The 25,977-nt window shown below is 39.3% G+C and overlaps 2 protein-coding genes across 3 annotated transcripts in view; one reads left to right on the top strand and one right to left on the bottom strand.

The window, feature by feature from the left end:
- The window catches only part of LOC309377774 (dynein light chain roadblock-type 2), a 384,929-nt gene that overhangs the window by 128,057 nt on the left and 230,895 nt on the right, over positions 1 to 25,977 (bottom strand). The gene's annotated exons all lie outside the window — the stretch shown is intronic.
- Positions 1 to 25,977, top strand: part of NDNF (neuron derived neurotrophic factor) — a 35,781-nt gene that overhangs the window by 6,134 nt on the left and 3,670 nt on the right. For both annotated transcript variants that reach the window (XM_081926295.1, XM_081926294.1), the window contains exon 2: positions 25,071 to 25,265. In XM_081926295.1, coding sequence (XP_081782421.1) covers positions 25,072 to 25,265 — 194 coding nt within the window. In that variant the 5' untranslated portion in view covers position 25,071. The remainder of the gene's footprint in view (positions 1 to 25,070; positions 25,266 to 25,977) is intronic.

The following is a 25,977-nucleotide window of genomic DNA, read 5'->3' as shown; positions in this document are numbered from 1 at the left end:
TTATTATTATTATTATTATTATTATTATTATTATGTCTGTTGCATGTCAGTATAGCTGACGATGACCTTTTGTGCAAACAAATTTTTCACATGGTTCCCAGAGGTGCTTTTTGCGTGCTTGTTTGTTGTTCAGACATGCACTTGGCAAATTTAGGGTCTAGAATCTAATGGGCCTTTGAACACTATTTTAAACACTATTGTGCTTGTGAAAAGGTACAACTTTCAATAGGAGCTGGTGAAATAACTCAAGAAGAATTACATACAAGTAAGCCCTGCTTGCCAGTTCGAAGGCGCAGAACTGCAACTCTGGTATGACCCAATGTGGGGGTGTAGATCAGAGCTCTCCAGCTTTTGGGCACCTGGGGACACAGGTGGAAATCTAGGCAACTGTTGTATGTACCACAGCATGCCAGTTTCACAGAAGAAAAACTGGGGATGCTCAGAACCATGCCTCCTCCAAAAATGCAAAAGCAAAAACACCTGCACATATCACACAAGAAATAAAACAGACAAAAAAAAGAAGGCTACACCCTGAACCAAACCTCCTAAACCTAGTATTTGTAAAATAAATAGAAATTGGTAGGGACAGGGAAACCTTATTTGAGTGTTAAGTATTATGTATGAGGTTGCTGCAGCGCTCATGGAGGTCACATTGAGGGCTCCAGGTCAAATGCATCCTAAAAGTTTATCACAGGCCTATTAGCCTGCCAAGCCAATTGCAAAACATTATTTTTGTGGTGCATTGGTATAGTGCTTGTTTAGCCTCAACATGTTATTACTGTGGCATACAAACATAAGAGCAAACTGTTAGTACCCAAACCACTTGGAAACACATAATTTATCTCATGATAATAGTAGGAAAGGTTTTATTGTTTTTAGAATCTGTATCTCTTCCTTTGTTTTTCTTATTGTATGCTGCTTTGATAATACTGTAATGACCAGACACAGTTAAACTGGAATGTGCGGATTTAAACTTATGTAAATTCTATTGATTAGGAACAGGATTGAAAGGGGGTTAAATTCTAGTGCTTTGTGTCAACTGCATTGTGAAATGGGTTGCTCATCATTTAGGGCAAGCATTTTCTTGGTTGCTTTTCTCCAGTTCTGAACATGTCCATTCTTGCCATAATACACGGATAAGTTTAGCGTGCAATTCCTCTGATGACAACGGCTCCAAAAATGTTGCCATAATGATAATATTGCTGATTAGTATGTCCATGTATACTCTTGGTATGTACATTATGTTTATCCATATGACTGTGTGTCTGGAGACACTTGAGCATTGTTCCATTGAGAAAACTGACTAGAAAAGTGCAATTTTGAATGTAAGCACTATATACGGTAGTGCATCTCAGGATTTGGTGTTGGCAACTTGACATTGCTAATTAATTTTAGAACCTAATTTTTGTTGTTGTTGGCACTACCATTGAAAAGTTAATATTTAATTTGGAAAATTAGGTTGTTAAAAATTTAAATTAAAAGTAATTCCAAATAACGTTGAGTTAACAGAGGTTTTTTAGGCTGGTGGTTGGAAACAGAAATTCATTAATTTAAAGGGGAAAGTTTACATGTAAGTTTGGATTTATTCGTTAGACAACTTTGGAGGCACCCTGGAAACCTTCCGTAGGCTGATAAATATCTCTGAATCAAATATAGTTTTAGATATTGTTGTTGTTACTGTTGGCATCCGTCTGTCTAGGGAGACAATAGAAGAGTACGCTTTCAATCTTGTCTTTAAAAATAAAATCGGACAAGCTGCCACATTCTTACGGTTACAAGTTATATTAAACATGATATCTGCAAAACATGTTTGGATCCTGGACACAGAAGCTTCTTGAATGTGAAAGGTGTCGAAGCATTTACCCTTGACTTCTGAAAGCTCTATTCTCTCCCCCCCTACATTTTTTTTTAATGTGTCAAATATGTTATGGAAAATAGTGAATAAACACATCATCAGAAATCTTATTTTGTAAAAGGATACACTTCATGATGATATAAAAGACAAACTTTTAGGCTTCGCTTGTCAGTTTAAGAAACTGTTAGAAAAAGAAGCCAAAAAATGAATTTTAGATGAAGGAATGCTAGGGCTATGTTTCACTCCTGCGGTGCCTTCATGCAATGAAGCGACAGCTTTAACCACAGAACATCTGGGCCCTAGCTTCTGTTACAGTAGAGCTTTTTAAGGGGAAAGCATGCCTTGTTTGACTGTGCATTCATTTTGAGCCATTAAGCTTTTGCACTAGTTTTTAAAGATTCAAAAAGTTTCTGCCACCCTTTTCAAGGGGCTATTTTCAGCATTCTCCTTGAATCTTGCCACTTTGGTGGATGCTGAATTTAATTTGGTTACTAAGCAGGTATTTATCATGCCGTTCCTCAGCTTTTTTTTTTAAGGGTGAATTTACTAATTAATCTATTCATTAACAAATTTATATTTAGCAGTTCACACTCTTTTTGCAACTTTTATGTGTGTGGTTTTAAAACTAAAGGTAATAGAAACAGTATGCTCTAACTTATCTCATGAACAGAAAACTATAATGGAGCTACTTTTTGAAAAACATGTGTTTATATTTGTTTTTATGTCATTGCTGATGGGATTGGTTACTGATACATATAGAAGTAGAAATAATTCATATTTTCATATATTATCTGTTGAACATATAAGTTCAAGCCTGCTCTTGAGGAGCATTATTTTTATTACTTGTTTTTTTAAAACTCTAAAAGTTTAGGTGGACTTTGCCATGTAACCTGTCATGTATTACACTTAAGTTAACACTTACCTGCCTTGTACACTGTCATGGGTCATCGATGTCAAAGATTTCATAAAGCTCTGCATTTAAGTAGCCTACCATCCTAATGCCACTTACCTGGCAGTACGTTCCAATGAATTCAATAGGACTTACTTCTGAGTGGACATGGTTAGGATTCTGACTGTTAATCATGAAGCAAACACATTGAAATCAATGGAACTTAAGTTAGCCATGATTAACAAATCCCATTGATTTTAATGGGCCTAGCCTGTATCATCTTATTACCAAGAGTGGAATAAATGAGGAAAAGCGATTCAGGGCAAAATCCAAGATACGATCCTGATTCAGTTGGGGTCCTGCACCAGTTTTTATATTCAAAATGCATTCTGCTGCTCTGCTATTTTTTCTCATAGATGCTGTTTGCAGTAAACAGTGTGTTTGATGGCAAAAACCAGCCAGGAAGGAGACATCAGGTACACATTCCAGGTCAGAAACACATTCCAGAGCCCAATGTCTGCTTTCCCACCAAAATAAAGGCAGCCAGATTAAGCATGCTTGCTTAAACATGTGACTAATGTTATGTGTACTTTGGCCTTCATGCACCTAGAAGGAAGAATAGTTAGGTCTGATTACTTTCACTCTTAATGAAACTGGGAGGCAAAACATCTCATAGAGTATTTGAGATAAGCAAAAATGATTTTTGACAATATATATTAGGCTCCTCTTCTATCCATAATACTTGCATCAAAAGAGCCGAGTGGACATGAAAGCAAGCTCAATGCATAAGCAAAATTTGCAGGGGGCACAAGGCACTGTGGGAGATAACTATCTACTAAGACACTCCAGTAAATCCCAGAAAGTAGTGGGACCACCTGAACTCCCAAAGAATTCTACAGAGGACTAATGAATAAGTGAAGTCCTTGTTTTAATGGCACGTGTAGTTTGGCTCTGGGAGTACAGCTGTATGCACACAGTGTGGAAGAAAGCCCCACTGAACTCAGTGGGAGTTTTTTCTGAATATAATGTACATAGGACCAGAATAAATGTGAGTTAAGGATTGCAGCCATAAGAGAAAAATATGCCTGCCACATTATCTGGAGGACATTTACTGGAGCAGCGATTGATAGTGTAGAGAACACATAAGCTTCACGTTTGTCTTGAAGTAAAAGAGATGCTTTCACCTTTTGCCAATAGATTTTAATGACTAGGAGGAGGTTCCTTGCTTTCAGCATTTTTTTGAGATGAGAATGTTTTGTATGCACAGATAGAGCTATTTAATGAGTTTTAAACTCCTAGTTTCTGGTAGTAGGCAGAAATCAAAGTAAGCTAAAGGATACTAGAAAGTAGCATGGAACAAGAGGAGATGATGTATTATTTTAGAAAACTGCAGTGGGGTATCTCACTGCAGGGAGAAGTATTTGCTCTTGAAATTGATGAACTGCCCAGGGGAGGAAATCAAAACCAAAGAATGGGGATGCCTTGCTTTCAGAGGAATTCAAATATTGCATCCTTACAGAAGGCAACAAAGAATAAAACCTAATATTTATTGCATAAAGGATTTTAAAAAATTAAACTAAAAAAAATTATCTGAGAAAAAGGCAGGATATAAATAAATAAATATAATAATAATACTCTAGAAGATTAACATTGTATAAGAACAGGCTTATGTACAACTATTCTATATTGAACATGACAGCTTTTAATGTGTTTTTCAGTTTTACGTTGCCATTTTGCACTGTAACATCTTGTGTTCTACGAACCAATAAATTTACCCTGCGCTTGGAGTAAATGGTTTGCCTCAATTTAATTCAACTAATGAAATGGCATGCGCAATAATACAGTGATTAAAAAGTGTGGCAAAATAAATGTCATGTACTCAGGTACTCAAACATTAGTACCCAAACATTAGCAATGGGTAGTTTAATACTTCTATGGTTTGTTGAAGCTTCTGGCTTGCCAATGAAGAGGCAGTCTCTCCCTGAGTTTAAGCTGAATTCCAGGAGCGATTTATTATTAATCCTTAATTATTTATCCCTCATTATTGAGGTCACAGCAATCCTTGCTATCCACTGATGAGTTTCCTAAGAATCTAGATTCTTCACCTCAATTTTTCTAAAAGGTGGGGATAGATAGCTTTTTTACTCTGTTAGCTATAATTTTTTCAACTTACACAGAAGTTTTTTCAACTTCTTACACAAATGCCGGCTTGTACCACAAACTACAGGTGCATAAAGTATGCAATTGTGCAAGGAAGGACAGTGCCCTGATGCACCATAATGAGTAAGTCCAGATGAGTTTATTACCAAGGATTATTACCAGTGCTTTTTTTTATAGAAAAATTTGGTGCCAGTACTTACCATGAAATTGTTACAGCAAGTGAGCAACAGGGGTAAAAAAGTACTAATTATTATGATGGCAAAGTAGGGTACAGATTGGGACAGTTGTGTTTGGTAATCAAGAGCAAGCGCTTGGTTTGTGTTGAAGAAAAATAAAAGGGGCTTTTTGGAGTACTGTAGGTTTGCTAGGTTTGTGGGTGAATAAACATGGTCTTCTATTGGTTTGCAGAACTGAGTTGCTAGAAAAATGTGCCCACCAACCACAAACTATTACATGAAAATGGATCCTGGATGGTGACCATGGCTGGGCAAATACCATATGGTGTGACTCGTTAATCTCTCTCCCTCTTGCCCCAGTTTGGAGGCAGTGTGCTTTCTTTCTCTGTGGAGCACACAGCCGCTGATGGTATGTCTCTAAATACCTAGGTTGCCCTCCTTCCCTAGGGAATCAAATTTGTTGTGTTTGGATACACTATGGCTAACTAAGAATTGTTAACGGAGCTTACACACTCATCCTTGATTATCTGTGTCCCACAGCGGACTCAGAATAAATTCAGCTAATTGATGATAATTGCTAGTTAAAGGGCATTGTGGTAACCTCTGTTTATCCTAATTGAATTAGTACCGTACCATATTGTGAATAAAATCTAATGATAGGGCCTTAATATAAAAGATGTAGTGATAAGTAGTAGAGATAAGTGAAACATAAATGAACAAAATAGTGTTTTGGGTCTACATTCTCCCAAGTTCTGATGTTCCTAACAAATATGAATATGAAGGAGAAGAAAAAGCTGTTGTGTGTTATTAGATAGATTAGGCTTCCTGAACAATGAACAGTGGCGCTGTGATTGCTGTTAGTTTGTGATAATAATGAGGTTGTTTTGGTTAAGCTACCTATGCTATTGATAAGATTAATATGGATAAGAAATGCCTGTCCCATAGATTATCATTTTCAGTTAAATTTGACTGTTTGGCCTTGTGTATTTTTTATGCAAAAAAGCTTTTAGACAGATAAACAGATGAGGAGGTAGCCATATAGGAATAGCCTTCTTAAATCACTTTTACTGTGTTATAATTTATCCCGAGTCTTTGTCATAGAGTTGGATACAATTTCTAGTTTACCCTTGTTTGCTCCTGGCAGACACATAGTATGAGACTTGCAAACACACAGGCAGGTTCTGTTCCGTTTGCACTGCTAAGCTGCCCCTGCCATACATCATAGGTGAATGTTCCTCATGCTGTGTAAACTAACAATGTTTGAAATTTCCCTGCAACAAGGAGTATGGCCGCCACTTTTGTGTCATAGAATAAAACAACAGGCATGGTGTTCTGAACCATCTGGAATTTTTAAATAGTAGAACATTAGGAATAGTATAGGAACATTTCTTTTTATCAGATCATCATCATCATCATGATATTCATAGTAACCCCAATTTCTCAGCGGCTTTATCTTAGCCTAGCTGTTCTCAGGTATGTACATTTAGCATTCTTCTTTTTGATTTATATTTGCATTTGATTTAAAGAGAAAATTATTGCATTCCTATACATTTTGGAATACAATAAGAATAAATAATAATAATGAACAACAACAATAAATAAATAAATGCAGTACTATTAATTAAGCCAAAAATTGAATACTCAATACAACCTTTTTCCTCTTTCCACAAACTCCAGTTGTCAGGGTCTGCACCTTAACTGAACAGAATGGTTTAGATCCAGACTTAGTAATGCTCAGAATAGGGCCAATGAAGTCAGTGGGACTTTAGTTAGTCATGCTACAAGTAAACCCCTTGAAATTAACTAAACCTGCACTTCTAAAGCCACCAAGCTGGAGTAAGCCCCACTGAATTAAATAGGGCATAGTTAGTATTGCACTATAAGCCTGGATCCACTCTAATAACTGAGAATAACAGGGTTTCAGGTCACTATAGACTAGAATAGAGGCTTAAGTTATGAAATCATTTTGCAAAATGTCCATGGTGTTATGAATATGAAAGTGCTTTGTTTTTTCCTATTTAATTCAGATTCACTAATCTGTTTGTATCCAGACTGTCTAAACTGACTTGTTGAAATCTAGAAACCTGATGCAAATTAAACTGTTTACAGACTTGAGGTGGTGATAATGCTGTGTTTCCTTCCATTGGCTGGAACATCCTGTGGGTAGAGTTCTGAATATCCAACCAATGAGGAGGCTGCAGGAAGTAGGACAATCAGCAAAAATTAATCTCCTCCACCCCTGTCCCTGGGATCATCCACTAGCCTTCCATAAACAGAAGAAACACATCTCTTTATGAAAGCAGTGGCGTAGCGTGGGTTGTCAGCACCCGGGGCAAGGCAAGTAATTTGCGCCCCCTAAGCCGAGTGAGCCAGGTAGGGGCAGAGAGCTGCGAGTGCGAGCGCGCGCCCCCCAGATGTTGCACCCGGTGCGGCCGGCCCCCCCCTGCATCCCCCACGCTACGCCACTGTATGAAAGGCACATTTACAACCCAAGTCCCTGTGTTTGGACATGTATCCACAAATATTAGTCTTTCTCCCACACTAGTTGCTGTTTTAAATACATGGTGGTGGAATACTTACGATGCTTATGGATTGCCAGCAGGTGGAGATGTAAGTGGTGTGTGAATAGCTGCATCTTGGAGCAGTCAAAGTATCTTAGCCTAGCCTACCTCACAAGGTTGTTGTTAGGTTAAATTGGGAGGAAGAAAACCATGTATGTCAGCATGAGCTCCTTGGATGAAATGTAACGATGAATGTGATTACAGTGGTGATAGGATTGTAAAAACCAGGAGATCTTCCTTGGAAATCAGAGCCCCTTTTCATTCAGCTTTGCATAAGGAGGCAGAAACCTCTCTAGTTTTGTGGAATTTTGTTGAGACAAACCATCAGGCTGTAAAGAGCAACCATGAGTGACTCTCCAAAGAAGGATAACCCTAAAACATGGTAGGAGCCATTTTAAGCCGTGTAAATTTTGACTCATTTGGTCAGAAAGGGGGGGGACCATGGTTGTAGAAAACCCTCTACATTCTACTAATTGTGCACATGCACAATATAGATTTATTCCCCTGGACTGTTTTAGTTGAAATAAGATTTGGATTTGCATCCTAATGTGATTGGGCTTCAGCCTGGTTAGCAACAGAGATGTGTTTCTCCTTTCCCCAGCACTCGTCCCCTCATAAGCAGGTGCTGAAAGGGGTGGGTTCATTTTTGCGGGGCATTAAAAGTTTGTGAAATGCATTCCACCTTTGTTTTGGCACAGAACAAAAAACGAAACCATGCTGCTCTTTGTGTAAACAATACAGCCAATTTACTTAATCCACATTCATCTATTCAATTTACAAATCTCATAACACAGTAATAAGATCTCATAATAAATTTATGTACCACTTGAGGCAAAGCCTCTGAACTACATTAAAACAACAAGAAAAGTTTCCTCTTAATTAATTATAGCATGACTTCTTGGCACACATTTGTGTAACATAGATACAGATAATCAAGACAAATTTGGCAGAATTTACATGGGAATAAATGTGTTAAGCAATATATCCATAGCTGTCCATGCATGAGCAAAATGGACTTCCACTCACTTAATGGAATTTCACATTCCTGTCTTTCTCCTGTAGCCCTCCATGCAGCCTCAAAATCTGCTCTGTGGATTGAAGGCCCCCCAGAGCATATTTTGGGGTTGCATGGGAGGGGGCTGCAATGGGGAAAGAGGAACATGAAATCCCTTTCCATAAGTGGAAGTCCATTCTTTTCACAGATGGACAGCATTAGATACACTCCTTAACCCACTTAGAACTGTATAAACTCCACTAAAATGTTAGATTCAACCCATAGTCTGTGTTGAAATGTCATTTATTACAGGGAATTCTGACAAATGGTTAGGTCAGTGGAAAATTCTATTTTTGTTTTTAATAGTCTTTAATGAAACTTCTGTGTCAACTACTTCCTCTTTGGTCAGAATAGTATTTAATTTAATTTTCAAATTCTTCCATGAGAAAAAAGTACCTTGTAGCTCTGAAGACAAACAAAACCAATAATAAATTCATGCATTCTACTTTAAGTAAAAAGCAAATTCTCTGAGGTCAGCGATTACACCATGTCTTAATTGAGCCCCATGTCTTCTCATATTCCTTTCTAATTACATTTCTAAAGAAAATCCAAAAAATCATTTGACTAAAGATAATTCCTACTTGGCAGGGTATCAGTTATATAATATAGTGCATGATATTTAAAAACCTGAAAACATGCCATTGACATGCTTAAGACCTCTGGATAAAATCATGGAAAGTAATAGTAATAAATATGTGTCCTCTTTATCATCTCGTTGGTGCAATGCCTTCGGTAATAGTGCTTTCTGTTTATGAGTAATGTTCATCTAAGGATGGTTGAGAAACCTTTGCTAAGCCTTGTGATGCTTCTCAGAAGCAGATAATTGGGCCCCCAACACAACTCAGTCTATCTTCTACCTTTGAAAAATAGAATTCCCTGGACGTACATTCCAACCCCCACTTAATCTGGAAATAATAATGAAGAACAGGAAAGCAACTCAAGCAGGCTTCCCACCTCCTAGTCTCTACATATGTCCTCCAAATCCCCCAACAGCTCCAGAAGCATGAAGATCCTGAACTTTGAACTAATTACCCCCCTCCCTGCCAAAACATTGTTTTCTTTTAGTACTTCTTTCTTAAAGCCATCGTTAAAAAGTTTGGGGGATTTGAAGGTTTCCAGATTGTTGTCATGGTCACTCATCTGCGGTACGCTGACCTATGTGCCTGTTTATATGCCCCCTTTCTTTTTTTCACGAGTAGCTAGCTAAAGGACTAACCTTTCCCCTGCCATGGACAAATAAACAGAGAACAAGCAGCTAAGCAAGTATGAAGCCTTTGATCATATGATTTTGATAGCTCTTAATCACACTGTTTTATGCATAGCCAAGACACATTATTTTTGAAAAACAAAAACCATTGCAAAAAAAATGATTTCTTGGTCAAGATAAGACTGTTTTCTGTACATGATTAGAAGAAATGTTTAGAAACCATAACATCTCAGAGAGTTAATAGCTAGGTTGGTTCTAGAGAATGAAAGATGGAGGTGAAGTGAAATTATACCCTGATTAGTTCAAAACAAGTTTAGACTGGCTCAAACTGGAGCACCAAAGAAGGGCCTTCAGATTAGATCAAAAAGCACAGTAACATGGTTGCCACTTACAGCTTCCTGTCCAGAATTCCAGCTTGCTTCTAAACTTTTAAAACCTTCCATTTGATCAAATGCACATAATAATAATTGTGTACTTAGCCTTGGAAAAATCTTTTGAGAAAGCCCCTTAGTAAAGCTTAGCAGTTTATTTTATGGATTAGACAGGTGGTTTTACGGATTAAGGAACAGGAAGCCATTTTCCCAATTGAAGGGTGTAAAAATTGAGTCCTACAAGGACCAGTATTTCTCAACTTATTTCATAAATGTTCTAGAGTTAGGGGCGAGTAGTGAAGTAGCCACGTTAGTGGACTATACAAAATTGTTCAGAGTGATTAAAACAAAAAGGGATTGTGAAGAGCTCCAGAAGTATCTCTCCAAACTGAGTGAATGGGAAGTAAAATGACAAATATGATTCTATGTTAATGTAAAGTCATGTGCACTGGGGCAAAAGGGGGCCTAATTTCACATATGTACAAAACAATAAAACTCCTCTATGAGGAAAATTTACAACTCAGCTAGAGACACATCTAACCCATCCTACCACGCCCAGGGTTAGGATTTCATCCCTAATCTGCATGTGATAATGGCAGCTATGATGTACTGTCCCTTTCAAATATTTACCAGAGGAACCGTACTGTATAAAAAATTATTTTAAAAAATAGGTGAAGACTTGCATCATATCAAACAGCAGGCAAGAAATGAACAGAAGGGAACATACCTTGAAAGAACTGCATGCAGAAGCCACCTACTTAGCCTATACAGAAATTGTGTTGTAATTGAAAGACCCTCATGAGGGAAGATGTGAAAGGGTGAAGAAATTTAAGGAAATCTGAGATGCTTGGTTAGAGCTAATATAATAAATAAAAGCAGCACACTTGATTGAGTAAGCCAGCATACAGACTAAATACAGCCAGCACACTTCTTAATCTTGCACTGTAACAATATTTTCCCCAGTCCTGTTTGAATGTGTCTTTTAGGAATTCCTCTGACATTGATTTGGTGAGGTTGGATTTGGGATAGGAGAAACTCAGATCTGATATGTGCATATTTGTTTGGTGAGGTCTAGAGAATTGTTTGCTTCCGGACCTTTGACCCTGGAATATGAAATGTAGTTGCTAATTGATTCTGTAATTCAGAGCATATTTCCTTGGAAGCAAGTTCCATTGAAATAAATGCGACTCACTTTAAATAAGTACAGGCAACTTTCAATGCACAGGCAACTTACAGCCAATTTACATGGAGGTTATGTTTTGAGGCACCACGCACATATGTGAAAGTGTGTGGATTTGAAACACCATAGGAAAATCCTGCAAGCATCCCAAAAACTATGGAAAGTCTTGAAAAACCCTTTAAAAAGCCAGCAACATTTACTAAACTCCACCATTATCACTCCCTCCAAACCTCATTGCTCAAAATCCAACACAAGCCTCAACCGTCAATGCAAGGGCTCCTGGGATTGCTAGGCACTGTTTTGGCACCTTTTGCCTGTCCTGGGCTCTTCTAGGGCCATTTTTGCCATTTTAAAATTCACATCTGTGTTCAGCGCAATGTGTGTATGCGTGGTCACACACATAGGAAACGCAAGTAAATGGGGGATGGGGGGCCTGTTGCCTGTCCATTGAAACAACTACCCCAAGCAGACCTATAAAGGCATCTTCAGTAAAAACTTTTAACCACCAGGTTAAAACTTTCCTTTTTAGCAAGGCTTTGGACGCAGGTGGTGCTGTGGTCTAAACCACTGAGCCTAAGGCTTGCTGATTGGAAGGTCGGCGGTTCGAATCCCCGCGACGGGGTGAGCTCCCATTGCTCGGTCCCTGCTCCTGCCAACCCAGCAGTTTGAAAGCACATCAAAATGCAAGTAGATAAAGGGGTACGGCTCTGGCGGGAAGGTAAACACCGTTTCCATGTGCTGCTCTGGTTTCACCATAAGTGGCTTAGTCATGCTGGCCACATGACCTAGAAGCTGTGGGCAAACGCTGGCTCCCTCAGCCCATAAAGCGAGAAGAATGCTGCAACCCCAGAGTCGTTCGCAATTGGACTTAACTGTCAGGGGTCCTGTACCTTGGGCTGACAAATGCTGTTTTATGGTTTTAATGCTGTTGAATGTTTTTGCTGTTTTATTTGTAGGCTTTCTGTACTGTAGCTGCTTATGTTTTCTTGGTGTTTTATACGTGTCCATTTAAATACAATTTAATCACTTCTAGTTCTATTTGTTCTGAAATTTTAGTTAAATTACTGTGTAGAAAGAAATGTAGCTTTTTTTCTATTCCATACAACAGATTTTTTTGTAATTAATTACAATAGCGTAAAATATTCAAAACATAGGGAGTGGTCATTGGTATCTTATAACAGGCTACATTATGGTATTTGATCATTTTATTAGGTACTCACCAGGGAAGTTCTTTCTCGGTCTCCAGCTGTGTGCAGATAGGGGAATTGATGCATGATCTTACATTACTCCTAAGGGGGGGGGGGTATTTTGAAATGAAATCCTATAGGAACTTTCAGAGAAAATTAATGGATAGTAGCTGGCAGGAATTTAGTATGCTGTTCACATATCTTTTCTGCAAAATCTACTTTTAATTTTTCATATTTATGAAACTTTTTCACATGTGCTTTCCTTTCTGGAGGACAAAAATGGAAGCTGTAAGATTTGTCTGTCTGTAACCTAAAGGGAACTCAAGGGAAAATGAGATTTTAAGTCAGTTATGTTGAAACTCCTTTTATTAGTAGGAACCATGAAAGAGAAAATTTGTAATCTTTCTGCTTCTTCATTTCTGGGAGATTAAATAAAATGTTTGAGAAATATATAGAAAACAGAGCAACTCTTTTAAAATGTGCTGGAATTTAGCAGCAAAACATCCATAGTTGAGTTCCTGATCATATGCTAGCAGGCAATCACTGAGATATTATTTAGTTGTTGTTTTTCCCTCTGCATATTTCAGCCATTTTTTTTAAATTGTGCCCCAGATCCATCCTTGCATTCTGATGCAATACCTACACACAAGTAGGCAGCTAAAAAAACCAACCACTATTACTTTTTCAGTGCCTTTGTAGTTGCTTATCCAAGGGCTCATTTCCATCTTACTTCAGCCTTTGATTAACCCCTTTAATTGGGTAAACAAACTCAGTTTGTTTACAGAATTGATTGTGTAAACAGATCAGTTGAAGTAAGATAAGAGGCTGGTGGTAATCAAAGTAACTGAAAAGACCAAAAAGTATAGCTTTAGCCACAATGTGTTTCTTGTTCATATTTAAATTGTAAATTCTTTTAAGTGCTTCTAACATGAAAATAATGCTGAATCTGTGTCATTTAAGATAGGATCAAACCTAGATGGTGGCAGCTCTGCATGTATAAACTACACGGTCATGTAGAAGGCAGGAGTTGGAAAGGGTGAGAGATACTGGATCCCTTCCCCAACTCACATATCACTTCCCCAGAGTACCTCATGTCATTCACTTTTCCGCCAACAGAGGCCCAATCCTGGAAGTTATTCTGATGGGACAAGACTTGAGAAGAGTGGCTTCAGGGAAATGAGTGGTTGGCGAGGGAGGGTTTAGAAATCATTGCCCATATCCCTGCTCTGCTCTTGAAACTGGATCATCCAGAGGCACACACACCACTTATTAAATGAATGAGACAAATCTAAGTTTAAATAAAAAGACTGGCTGTTAAATCTACTTTGAGATAAAATGCACCTGTGCCACCTGGCTAGTGAGGTAAATGGGGTGCTCTAATATAGTGCTAAAACTGAAAACACAACACACATTGCCATCAAAAGAAAAGGGGGAAAGCCTTTCAGAACCTAACTACTCCTTTTCAAGATGATCAGATGGTGTTTTCTTTGACCTTTGGCTTGTTCAGTATAACTAAACTGAGTGTTCCCAGAAGTGGTCTTAACAAAACTTCTTAGTAGCTATAGCACAGGTCCCCATGGTATTACTTATGGATGGATTAGAAAAATAAATCCAATTGTTAAGGTATTTTATTTTACAATATTTCTTTGAAATGCTGATGTGATTTCCATTGTTGCAATAATATGTTCAACAAAAGGAGAAAACACGTTCTGAAATAAACTGTAAAATAAGTCCTATTTAACCCATACTGTATTTGAACATATTCAATTTCTAAAATGTCAAAGGATCCATTGTTACTCCTTAAATTTCAGTTATTTTATTGCACAGTGTAGCACATAAATATACACCCATCCACATTTATAATATGTCAATCCAGAAATTTATTTATTTATTGGGGGGGGGGGAGGAGGAAATTGCATTATATTCAATGCTAGCCCTGCTCAGAGCAGACCCACTGAAACAAATGAGCATGACTAAGCTATATTAATTTCAATGGGTCTACTCTGAAGGATCTTAGTTGGATACATCCCTGAGCTCTGCACTGATACCGTACACTTCATTGCATCCTACCTAGAGCTGGTCTGAATCCTTGCTCCAAGTGCCCTTGCCAAACAACATGAGATGGGTAACATACCCTCCAACATGCCGCAGAGTAAAATTGGAACGTGTGTCTTTTGGGGGCTGCAGTCTCATGGAAGCCAGGTAACTCTCTTGAGAGCATGACCCCCAAAACTGCTGTATTTGGGGGCTGTGTCTAGGATGCAGTCGGAAGCCAGGATGGCTTCTGTAATTCCAGGATGCCCCACTCAAAGCGGGACAGTTGAGGGGTATGGGGCAACCACTGGAGACAGGGCCCCAGTTATGGAGCATCCTTCTAAAGGAGGTTCGCCTGACACCATCTTTCTGGCCTTTTCAGTCCCAAGAGAAGATTTCTTTGTTTATCCAGGCCTTTTAAATAACTTGTGTTATTTAAGAGGATATGGTCCTCTTAGTTTAAAAAATGTGTTTCAGTTGTGTTTTTAATGTCAAATGATATCAATCATTTTCTGTCGTATTTTAATTTTTATATTTGTTTTGCGGGCCACTTATATTGTGGGTTGGCTATATACATTTAATTAATAAATACATGAATAAATTTGAATCAAGTTGGATTTCAGTGAAAAGAATTAATGAGCAATTTAGAGTTTATCAGCACAGTAGTGCTGGCCTGCAGAACCAACGTTCTGATTTATTTAGTTCAAAAGTTTATACCTTGCCTCTCCAATATGTTAGCTTCATTCAAGGCAGCTTACAATTAAAAACAAAGCAATCCCATAAAAATAACACAACTTAAAATCAGGAACAGGCTTGAATAATTAATTTTCTGGTTTTACTTTTGATTCAACATAAGAGGCTGGCTGTCAACATTTAGTTTCAAATTTAAAATCATGTGTACTTTTGGCTCCAGCTTTGTTATTGCCCCTGACCCACTGGGGAGGTAGGTTGGGAATAAACAACGAAATAAAGTGTAGGGTAAATGGAGGTTAAGTTGTACAAAGCACAGTGTATGGGACTGTACTATAGGCAGGCTAACCTGTGGCCCTCCAGATGTTGGAACACCATGGCCAGTCATCAGGGATGTTCTGATTGGAAGTTCAGCAACATCTGGAGGCCACAGGTTCACCATCTAGCTGTAGAACATTTTTATTGCTTACATGGCACTGAAGTCAACTGAAGTCTTGAACTTTAAAAATCCTTTTTTTCCCCCTTTGGCACATGGATGAATTTAACTCTCTTTAAAATTGAGCTAGTTGGTTGCTGTTTGTGTGTGTGGGTGTGGGTGGGTAGGTGGGTGTGGGTGTGTAATGCCACACTTACGCTCACAACATGTTTCTAGTGCAGACCTGGAACTGCTTTGGAATACCAAGTTAAGTAATTAGAGTTGGCATGCCAAACACCTCTGTAGGATACAAGCGGCAAATGGAAGGGCAGACATTATATACTTTTTCTGGTTAATAAAAAAAAGATAACCACCACATATAAGGATGTTTCACATCTGGGTGAGAAGTCAGAAGTCCCAGGTGTGTCCTGGGCAAAGAGAAAGTTATACTGTATTGTTTGATGTAATAATAATTTATGTTGTTGTTGTTTAGTCGTTTAGTCGTGTCCGACTCTTCGTGACCCCATGGACCAGAGAACGCCAGGCACCTCTGTCCTCTACTGCCTCCCGCAGTTTGGTCAAACTCATGCTGGTAGCCTCGAAAACACTATCCAACCATCTCGTCCTCTGTCGCCCCCTTCTCCTTGTGCCCTCCATCTTTCCCAACATCAGGGTCTTCTCCAGGGAGTCTTCTCTTCTCATGAGGTGGCCAAAGTACTGGAGCCTCAGCTTCACAATCTGTCCTTCCAGTGAGCACTCAGGTTTGATTTCCTTCAGTATGGAGAGGTTTGATCTTCTTGCAGTCCATGGGACTCTCAAGAGTCTCCTCCAGCACCATAATTCAAAAGCATCAATTCTTCGGCGATCAGCCTTCTTTATGGTCCAGCTCTCACTTCCATACATCACTACTGGGAAAACCATAGCTTTAACTATACGAACCTTTGTTGGCAAGGTGATGTCTCTACTTCTCAAGATGCTGTCTAGGCCTGTCATTGCCCTTCTCCCAAGAAGCAGGCGTCTTTTAATTTCGTGGCTGCTGTCACCATCTGCAGTGATCATTGAGCCCAAGAAAGTAAAATCTCTCACTACCTCCATTTCTTCCCCTTCTATTTGCCAGGAGGTGATGGGACCAGTGGCCATGATCTTCGTTTTTTTGATGTTGAGCTTCAGACCATATTTTGCGCTCTCCTCTTTCACCCTCATTAAAAGGTTCTTTATTTCCTCCTCACTTTCTGCCATCAAGGTTGTGTCATCTGCATATCTGAGGTTGTTGATATTTCTTCCGGCAATCTTAATTCCGGCTAGGGATTCATCCAGCCCGGCCTTTCGCATGATGAATTCTGCATATAAGTTAAATAAGCAGGGAGACAAAATACAGCCTTGTCGTACTCCTTTCCCAATTTTGAACCAATCAGTTGTTCCATATCCAGTTCTAACTGTAGCTTCTTGTCCCACATAGAGATTTCTCAGGAGACAGATGAGGTGATCTGGCATTCCCATTTCTTTAAGAACTTGCCATAGTTTGCCGTGGTCGACACAGTTAAAGGCTTTTGCATAGTCAATGAAGCAGAAGTAGATGTCTTTCTGGAACTCTCTAGCTTTCTCCATAATCCAGCGCATGTTTGCAATTTGGTCTCTGGTTCCTCTGCCTCTTCTAAATCCAGCTTGCACTTCTGGGAGTTCTCGGTCCACATACTGCTTGAGCCTTCCTTGTAGAATTTTAAGCATAACCTTGCTAGCGTGTGAAATGAGTGCAATTGTGCGGTAGTTGGAGCATTCTTTGGCACTGCCCTTCTTTGGGATTGGGATGTAGACTGATCTTCTCCAATCTTCTGGCCACTGCTGAGTTTTCCAAACTTGCTGGCATATTGAGTGTAGCACCTTAACAGCATCATCTTTTAAAATTTTAAATAGTTCAGCTGGAATACCGTCACTTCCACTGGCCTTGTTATTTGCAGTGCTTTCTAAGGCCCATTTGACTTTATACACATGGTCAAACTTTCTTCAAAAGTCAATTTTTTTCTTTCTTCCCTGTGTTCTAATATATACACAAAATTAAATCAAATTTATGAAGAAATCCTATGCATATGTAATAAGAAGTAAGTCCCACTGACGTTAATGGGGCTTAATCTCAGATTAGCCTTAATCACTTTACTTTGTCCATCAACAGCGAGTACCTGAACAGCAGACTAAGCAGACACACAAGTGACACTCTTGTTCTCTATGGTGAAATGAACTGTATTTCTTTTAAATTATAGTAATGATGTCTAAGTTTAAGACTGTGAAGCCAGAGGTTGCTTAATGGAATAAGACCTAGTCCCTAAAGTCTAGTCTGAACAATTATTTGCCACCTTCACATGATCCCCTTTGATTTCTCCAAGGCTACAGTCAAAAGTTAAATAGTATCCTGCAGATTTATTATCAAATGGGGGACTGAGTAACTCAAATAAAAATCAGTGCTTTTGATTTTAAAAATAAGATTTGAGGGATACAAAATTGCACACACCCCTCCACCCAGTTATAGAAATACAACATACAAATGCCTGTGGCAGGCCATTCTTTGAAATTAACCTCACTAAATTACAATCATGCACTTTCAACTCTCTGTAATTAAACATTTAGTTTTATTTATTCCAGATGTATTTGCTTCAAGTAAATCCAGACCTTTTGCTGCTGTTGTAGTAGATCTTTTACAGGTCTCAGGGACCTTAAAATTGACAGAAAATAAAAGTGAATTGTTTCCTTGGGTTTGGATTGCAACATACCCACTGGTGACTGCTTCTTATGGAATTTTGGAAGGTGGTGTGTATCGTGATTCCTTCAGGAACAAAATGGCTGATGCAACTGTTAGCTTTAAAATGTAGTGGATTTGTGTTTTGGAAAATATAGTGCAAGAAGTTGTTGCTTTAGTGCTTCCACCTACTAATATATAACTGGGAATGCTTTGTGGAGAATGTTTGTGTTTTCAGTAAATAGATGCTATAAAAGAAAACACTGGATATTTTCAGCTGCACATTTAAAAAATATGTACTAGTGATCATCACTCATCAGTTTAGTACCAAATGGCCATACTTGCTTTACACACGTCTCAAAAACATTAGGCTTCAGAGTTGTCTTTTCTGGTACTCAATTATGAAACCTGGCTTCATTAATAGATGGCTTAAAGATGCTGTAATCATCACCAGCTATAAGGTCTTTAAGGCTTTGCTGGTTTTAAACTGTGTTATTCTGGTATTAATATTAATATTAGGCTTTTATCTTCTGCCATCGTATGATTCTTGTATTGCTGTTATTTGATTTCATGTATTTTAATATTGTACAGAAGCTGCCTTGTGAGCATTTTTACCCTAAAATGCAGCTTGGACATATAGTGGTACCTCGGGTTAAGAACTTAATTCTTTCTGGAGGTCTGTTCTTAACCTGAAACTGTTGGTAACCTGAAGCACCACTTTAGCTTATGGGGCCTCCTGCTGTCGTTGCGCTGCTGCTGCACGATTTCTGTTCTCAGCCTGAAGCAAAGTTCTTAACCCAAGGTAATATTTCTGGGTTAGTGGAGTCTGTAACCTGAAGCGTATGTAACCCGAGGTACCACTGTATTGTAAATAACAATAATTCAAGAAACCCAAGATTACTGGTATGGAATCATTGTCTTTTCTGCTGTAGTCAAACATGCTTGCTCCTAATTTTGGATTGCTGATGGTGATTTATAAGCAAGAGTTGCTATTGCAAGCCTAGAAGTAGCAGTCCTTGCGGGTTCATATTCACTTTGTGTGGTATAAGAAAGTTGTAAGTAGGAAGTTAGCCACTATTTTCTGTGAATGGTTGCTGTGTGTTTATGTTTTCTCTGTAGCTATGCTTAGTAGCATGCAAAACATAAATGCAATGCATTACTCTGTACTTACGAAAGAGCTACATCTGGCAGGGTTTGTGCTTCTGTGTGTATTCTGTCTAGATTGTCAAGTAAAACTTTTGTGACTTTCTTCTGCTTTCTTTATATTTTTCTTTTGGTCCTTTGGTGTAAATGAGGCAGATTGCAATGAGAATTTTGCAAAGGTGGCCATGGGATTTCTTTCTTTCAGACATTAGTAGGAAATTTGCAGCCAGACCTAGCCAGTATCAAGAGAATGTGCTTTGTTTTCTACTCAGTTTTTTCTTACAGTTCTATTTGTCCAAAACCTATAGACCAGAACCACAGAGTGTGACCAGACATTCAAATTCATGCTCAGATTTATACTGTACTATTAGACAGACAATGACTAGAAAGCAATAGTTTGTTGGGGCGGGGTGAGAAAGAGAGAGAAAAGGCCATTAGAGGGCACTTTTGTAATCCTAAAAAAAAATAAGATAGATGTTTGTTCTTTCACTTTGGACTGTTTGTTTTGGCTCTCACTTAGTCAGGATCAACAACGTGCAAGTCTTTCAAGTCAGTGGTGACGTTCCAACAAATTCTTTACTCCCCCTGCAGATTTAAAATTTCTAATGATGAAACAAGCTGAACATCTAGAAGAGAGTAAAATGTTATTTAGCGATTCTGCTTTGTATGCAGAACACCCCAGGTTTAGTCCCTGGCATCTCCAGGTAGGGCCAGAAGAGGCCCTGGTCCTTAAATCCTGGCCAGCTGCTGGTAGTAGGTGCAGAGGATTCTGACATAGATGGACCAGTGGTCTGAGTCAGTATAAGCAGCTTTCTTTGTTCCTAGCATAGACCACACTGAAATCTGGTAGGCAACTGGCAGCTGGGGCAGATGAGGATATCTGTGAGGATATTGTCATTATACGTACAAGAATGAGAACGAAGCACTGTCATCAGTTTGTGACTGGTGCTCTTGAGTCAGGATATTGTTACCTGTCAACAGATATGGTTGCCAGAGCCACAGCAAAATAAATTCACTTTAAAGCTGCCAGGATTACAGAATCATGGAATCATAGAATTGTAGCCTTGGAAAGGTCCTCAGGGGTCATCTAACCCAATCCCCTGCAATGCTGAAATCTTAGTTGGATCATACTTGACAGATGGCTACCCAACCTCTGCTTAAAAACCTCCACCACTGCTCATGGAAGTCTGGTCAACTATCAAAGAGCTCTTATTTTCATAAGGTTCTTCCCAGTGCCTAAGGCTCATTACTAAGCATAGTCAAGGAGACCTCACAGCTTTACTGGATACCAATGCAAGGTGGCAGCCAAGGTAAGGGCTTGTATCCACCAAAATAATAAATACAAATCTTGGCACATATAGAAGGAAAAGCAAAAACAAAGCTGCAGTAAGCTGCCACATTGGGTCCTTTTACATTTACCTTTGCTTTCTTGGTACAAGAGGGGAATTTTATTCGCTGTAATGGTTTTGTTATTCTAGCATCCCCATTCTGGAGGAGTCAAAGACTGTGTATGTCTCCCAGTCTGTACTTTAACATTAAAGTATGGTTCGGTGTTACATGAATGAGCCTTTGTGTCATTACCTCTCTTCTCTCCCTCTGATGATGTTGAATGACAGGGTCCAAGAGCACCAGGCCCCTTACTTTTCTGTAGAATCCACTGAATAAATTTTTTAAGAAGGCTGTTGAGGGCCCCATAATGTGACTAAAAGAAGGGGACGTGGTAGCTGTGAGCTGTGGATTTTGTTCACAATCCTCTACTGTTTCTCCCACTTGGTCTCATATTTTATATCTGGTTTTAAGTGTATGTGGTTGTATTGCTTTTAAATCTTGTGAACTGCAGTGTAGTGAGTGTGGAAGAAGAATGGTATAAATGTTTTAATTAAATACATTTGCATAAAATAATTTGATTACTGAGCCCTAACCACCATCACAACCACAGCTGCTTTAAACCTTCACAGACACGCATGGGAGTTTCGATCAAGAATCTCCAACATCATGCTTGTTTTCAGCTTAGTCAGAAACAACAAAAAGCAGACTCTACGGTAATATTTTCCTAGTTGTCTTCCAACTTTCAGGGTAAGCATTAGCTTTAAAAAGAAAGAAGAGCTGAGATTAATTGGAATTAAAACAAAAGGCCAAACCTGTCCCACCAATTTTTTTGCAATGATGGACCAAGTGCCAATTCTCACACCACAGGCTAAGTTTCAGAGCTTGGTTTTCTTGCAGACCAGGAACTTTCTTTTAAAAAGTTAGGTGAAATGCACATGCCAGCAAATTATTAAGGGCTGTAAAAATAAATAAAAGAAATTCAGCATGAAAGAATTGTGTAAGAACAGTGGACTGGACTTTAGAATCAAATAATGAATATTTTTGTATTGGAGTGAGCAGTTTGGAATTAGGGATCAGCAAAAAAAGGGGGGTAATACTTTAAAGTGGAAACTCTTAAAATGTGTTCTATCTGATGGCTACTCCCTAATACACAGGTTTACATGTGTAATGTTAGTGAGAGAAAGTGAAGAACCTAATAAACACTCTATGGCGTATGCTTACTTACTCAACAAAATCCCAAGTGACTTCTTATGTGTTATGCCTAAATAAGCAGGCAAGACTGGACTTAATATAAGACTTATGCTATTATTGTCTGAAGGAATAATCTGATAATTAGCTATAGTAAATTAAAACAAGATCCTATCTTCTTAATTTATAGTTGTTAATTTGATCCAAAAGCCTGCCTATAAAGTGGGTGATCTGGTTAAAAAACAAAATTGAAAAACAAAGCTTAATCTGGAGAACCCTATACAGTAACCTTTATTTTTAAAACAAAATTGCACTGGAATCCAGGACTCAGAATATCCATTATTAAGATCTTACAGTGGTTCATTGAAAAGACACTATCATCTTAAGCATTCAGAACACCAGAGAATTTGCTATAGTTCTGATTAATTCATAGACAAATTCTGACTGAAAAATTAATGAACAAAGTATCTTGTTTTAGTCATAATTTATCCTAAATGGTACTTAAAACATATTTCAATGAGTTTTGTAAATCAAATTATCAAATATTTTGACATGTGATCTCTATGCTCAAATTTCCTTTAGTTCTTTATTTTCAACTGTGTTGCTGTTACTGTATCAGGATTTCATTTATTTTATTGCGTGGACAGGCGGAGTCCCCAGATCCCCCGCGGTCCCCCCGTCATGCGGAATAACGACTCGAGACAACGTGCTATGGGATTAAATTGGCCACAACTTTATTAAATTTCAAATGTGGGTAGACCTTGGCTCAGGCATTGGGCGTTCTCCCTCCCCAGTCCCCAGCCGGGGACCTAGGGAGCATCAGGGTTATCCAGTGTGTGTGGGGGGGGGATGGGCCGGCTCTGGAGAACATATGTTCAAGCAGAGATAGCCGCCCCCGTTACGCCGCCGCCGCAGGGGAGAGCAATGACAACCTTTCGGCGCATGGCCAAAGCCTCCCTTCAGAAACCCCTTTAACGGGGAACCCTGGTATCGCCGCCGCAAAGAGGAAGATGGACTAAAGGATTCCGCCCAAGGCCTGATACCGCCAAAGTTGTGGCGTTTTGCTACGGGAAAGGCGAAACATGCCAATGCAGGGAAATTCCTTTCCGGCCCTTTAACAGCGACCGTACGTAGCAGCGCCCGCATACCTGGGAAGAAAAGTTAACCTGCAAAATAAGACATTAACTGAGGGTGGCTAGGGTGGGAGAAGCTCTGGAGCCAAGTGAGGATTCCCAGGTAAGATTCTCCCTCTATTGTGTGGGCATGTAATCCCTCCCCTACCTGGCCTGGTCTCCTTGGCAACGCTTCCCCCAGGTGGGATTGGGCAAATGACTGAGGTAGGCAGAGACCTCCAGGTATCCCACCTGAGGGAAGGCAAGGCCAAGCCTATGCTGTTGGAGCTGCTCCAGATCTAGGGGCTGCACGCGTCCATGCAAAGGGCGCCCCCCGTTTTAAGCGGGGAGTGGTCATTATTGCATATACTGTACAGTATATCCCACTTTTCCTCCAAGGAGCTGAAAGTGGCATACATTTTCTCCCCCTCTGCATTTACCCTCATAACAACCCTGTGTGGTAGGTTAAACTGAGAGATAGCCACTGGCCCAAGGTCACCCAGTGGACTTCTTGGCTGAGTGGAGATTTGAACTCTGGCCTCCCAGGTCCTACTCCAACACTTGAACCACTACACCACACTGGATCTACATGTAAGTAGCACCACCCAGAAGCCAGTGTCCTGTGTACCCACCAGCCTATTTTCAGTTAATAGTGGGACATAGAGCACAGCCTTCTCCAAGTATCTTGATAGGTAGGCATTCACTGATACGTAAACAAGCAATCCTTCAGACATCTTGAACCTATTTTGGGCTTATAAACAGTACACTGATTATCTATGAACATTTGTCTGAGGCAGCAATCCTTCCTACATCAGAGAAAGTCCAACTGAATAAGGGGATTCTACTGGAATTCTGTTAGATGAGACATGGCGGGGTTGGTCCTCCATTATTAGCACCAATGGCAAATCAACTCCCTAATGTCTACCACATACAACCCTGATCTTGGGAAAGAAGAAACTTCTGATACTCTGAGAAAGAGATGAGTGTTTATATAGCTGAAAGAAAGCAAAAATAGATTACATTACACTGCTGCTCCTAGTCCTGCGGTGATCATTGTTCTATACAGAATAATTCAGTGACTGAGGAAAGAAAAATACACACTTCGTGAAATACGATCAAAGGAAAAAGACTTTGTAATGAGGACACACTGTAGAGTACCAGAATGTTGTAAACCGCTCCTTCTTTTATAGTATCAAAGCAAATGAAGTACAAATTAGGCTACATGTTCTCTCTCTCTCTCTCTCTCTCTCTCTCTCTCTCTCTCTCTCTCTCTCTCGCTCTCCTTCTCTCTCTCCCTCTCTCTCTCTCTTGGCTTCCTATAGAGTTTAATTACAAGACTCAATAGACAACAGACTAGCCGTCTCCTGATCTTCTGTAATATTGTTGCACATGTCTGTAAATGAGTTTGTCTTTCCATTCTTCTGAACAGCCCTGCTTGAAAACTGGCTGGCAGGAGAAAGTAACTGAAACTTGTTGTCAGTGGGAATGGGTGGCGCTGGCAAAGCGCTCCCCTCTATAGCCCTTTTCCTTAAGAACCTAAACCTTAGATGTCTCAGCTGGGAAAACCACTAGCAGGAAATTTTAAAATGCTTTATTCATTCAATCATAGGACGACAACAACATGAGTTTCAAGTAAAGACTATTGACTTGATGGATCACTTAGACAAATACCGAACATAATTGAATTATGGCATAAGAAATAACACCTTTCCCCCCCCCTTTTTTTACAGCAACAACTATATTTACTAGTCCTGTCATTTACAATGCATCCCTTTCATTTTGCTTTAGGATGCTCTTGCTGCACTGTTCCATGTCCTACCTTCTGCTGCTGCTACCATTTAGCTCCTGGACACAGAAGCTGCCAACTAGAGATGAAGAGCTTTTTCAGATGCAGATCCAGGACAAAACATTTTTCCACGATACATCAGTTCTCCCAGATGGAGCTGAAATCAGCAGCTATCTCTTCAGGGAAACACCCAAAAGGTATTTGGGTTAATGAAATTTTCAGAGAGAGGCAGAAGTTATAGGTGGAGCTGCTATAATTAAATTTGTAATTAAATTTAATTTCGGTTTATGCATGGAGAATAGAAATATTAGTTCTCTACTTAGAAATGAAATTTCTTAAGAATAATGTGGAGAAAGACATCATTATGTTTTAAAATAGAGTCACAATATGAGCAATATCTCGTTTTAATACTATTGTAAAGGACATTGGTGCTATTAAGGTACCACACTTAAGTACAAATATTTCAATGACTAGCAAAAGAGGTAATCAGATTCTCAATAGTAAGTGTTGAGTTTTATTTATTTATTTAAATATTTATAAACCACTATATAATAATGAGAAAAATATATTGAGGTCCTGGGCTGGCTAAGGTTTTATAGGTCGGCACCAGCTTTGAATTGGGCCTGGAAACTAATTGGCAGCCAGTGCAGGTGGGCCAGGATCAGTGTTATATACTCACCTTGGCTTGCCCCAGTGAGCAACCTGGCTGTCAATTTTTGCACCAGCTGAAGGTTCCAAACCATCTTCAGAGGCAGCCCCATGTGTATAGCATTGCAGTAATCTAACCTAGAAGTTACCAGAGCATATGCCACATAAGTTAGGCTATCCATGTCCAGATAGGGCTATAGTTGGACCACCAGCCGAAGCTGACAGAAGGCGCTTGGCGCCACCAAGGCCACCTGGCCTTCA

Source organism: Podarcis melisellensis, assembly GCF_964234715.1.
Source record: "Podarcis melisellensis genome assembly, chromosome: 9".
NCBI lineage: Eukaryota > Metazoa > Chordata > Lepidosauria > Squamata > Lacertidae > Podarcis > Podarcis melisellensis.
Note: the sequence above shows the minus strand (reverse complement) of the source record. Positions and strands in the feature narration are given on the sequence as shown.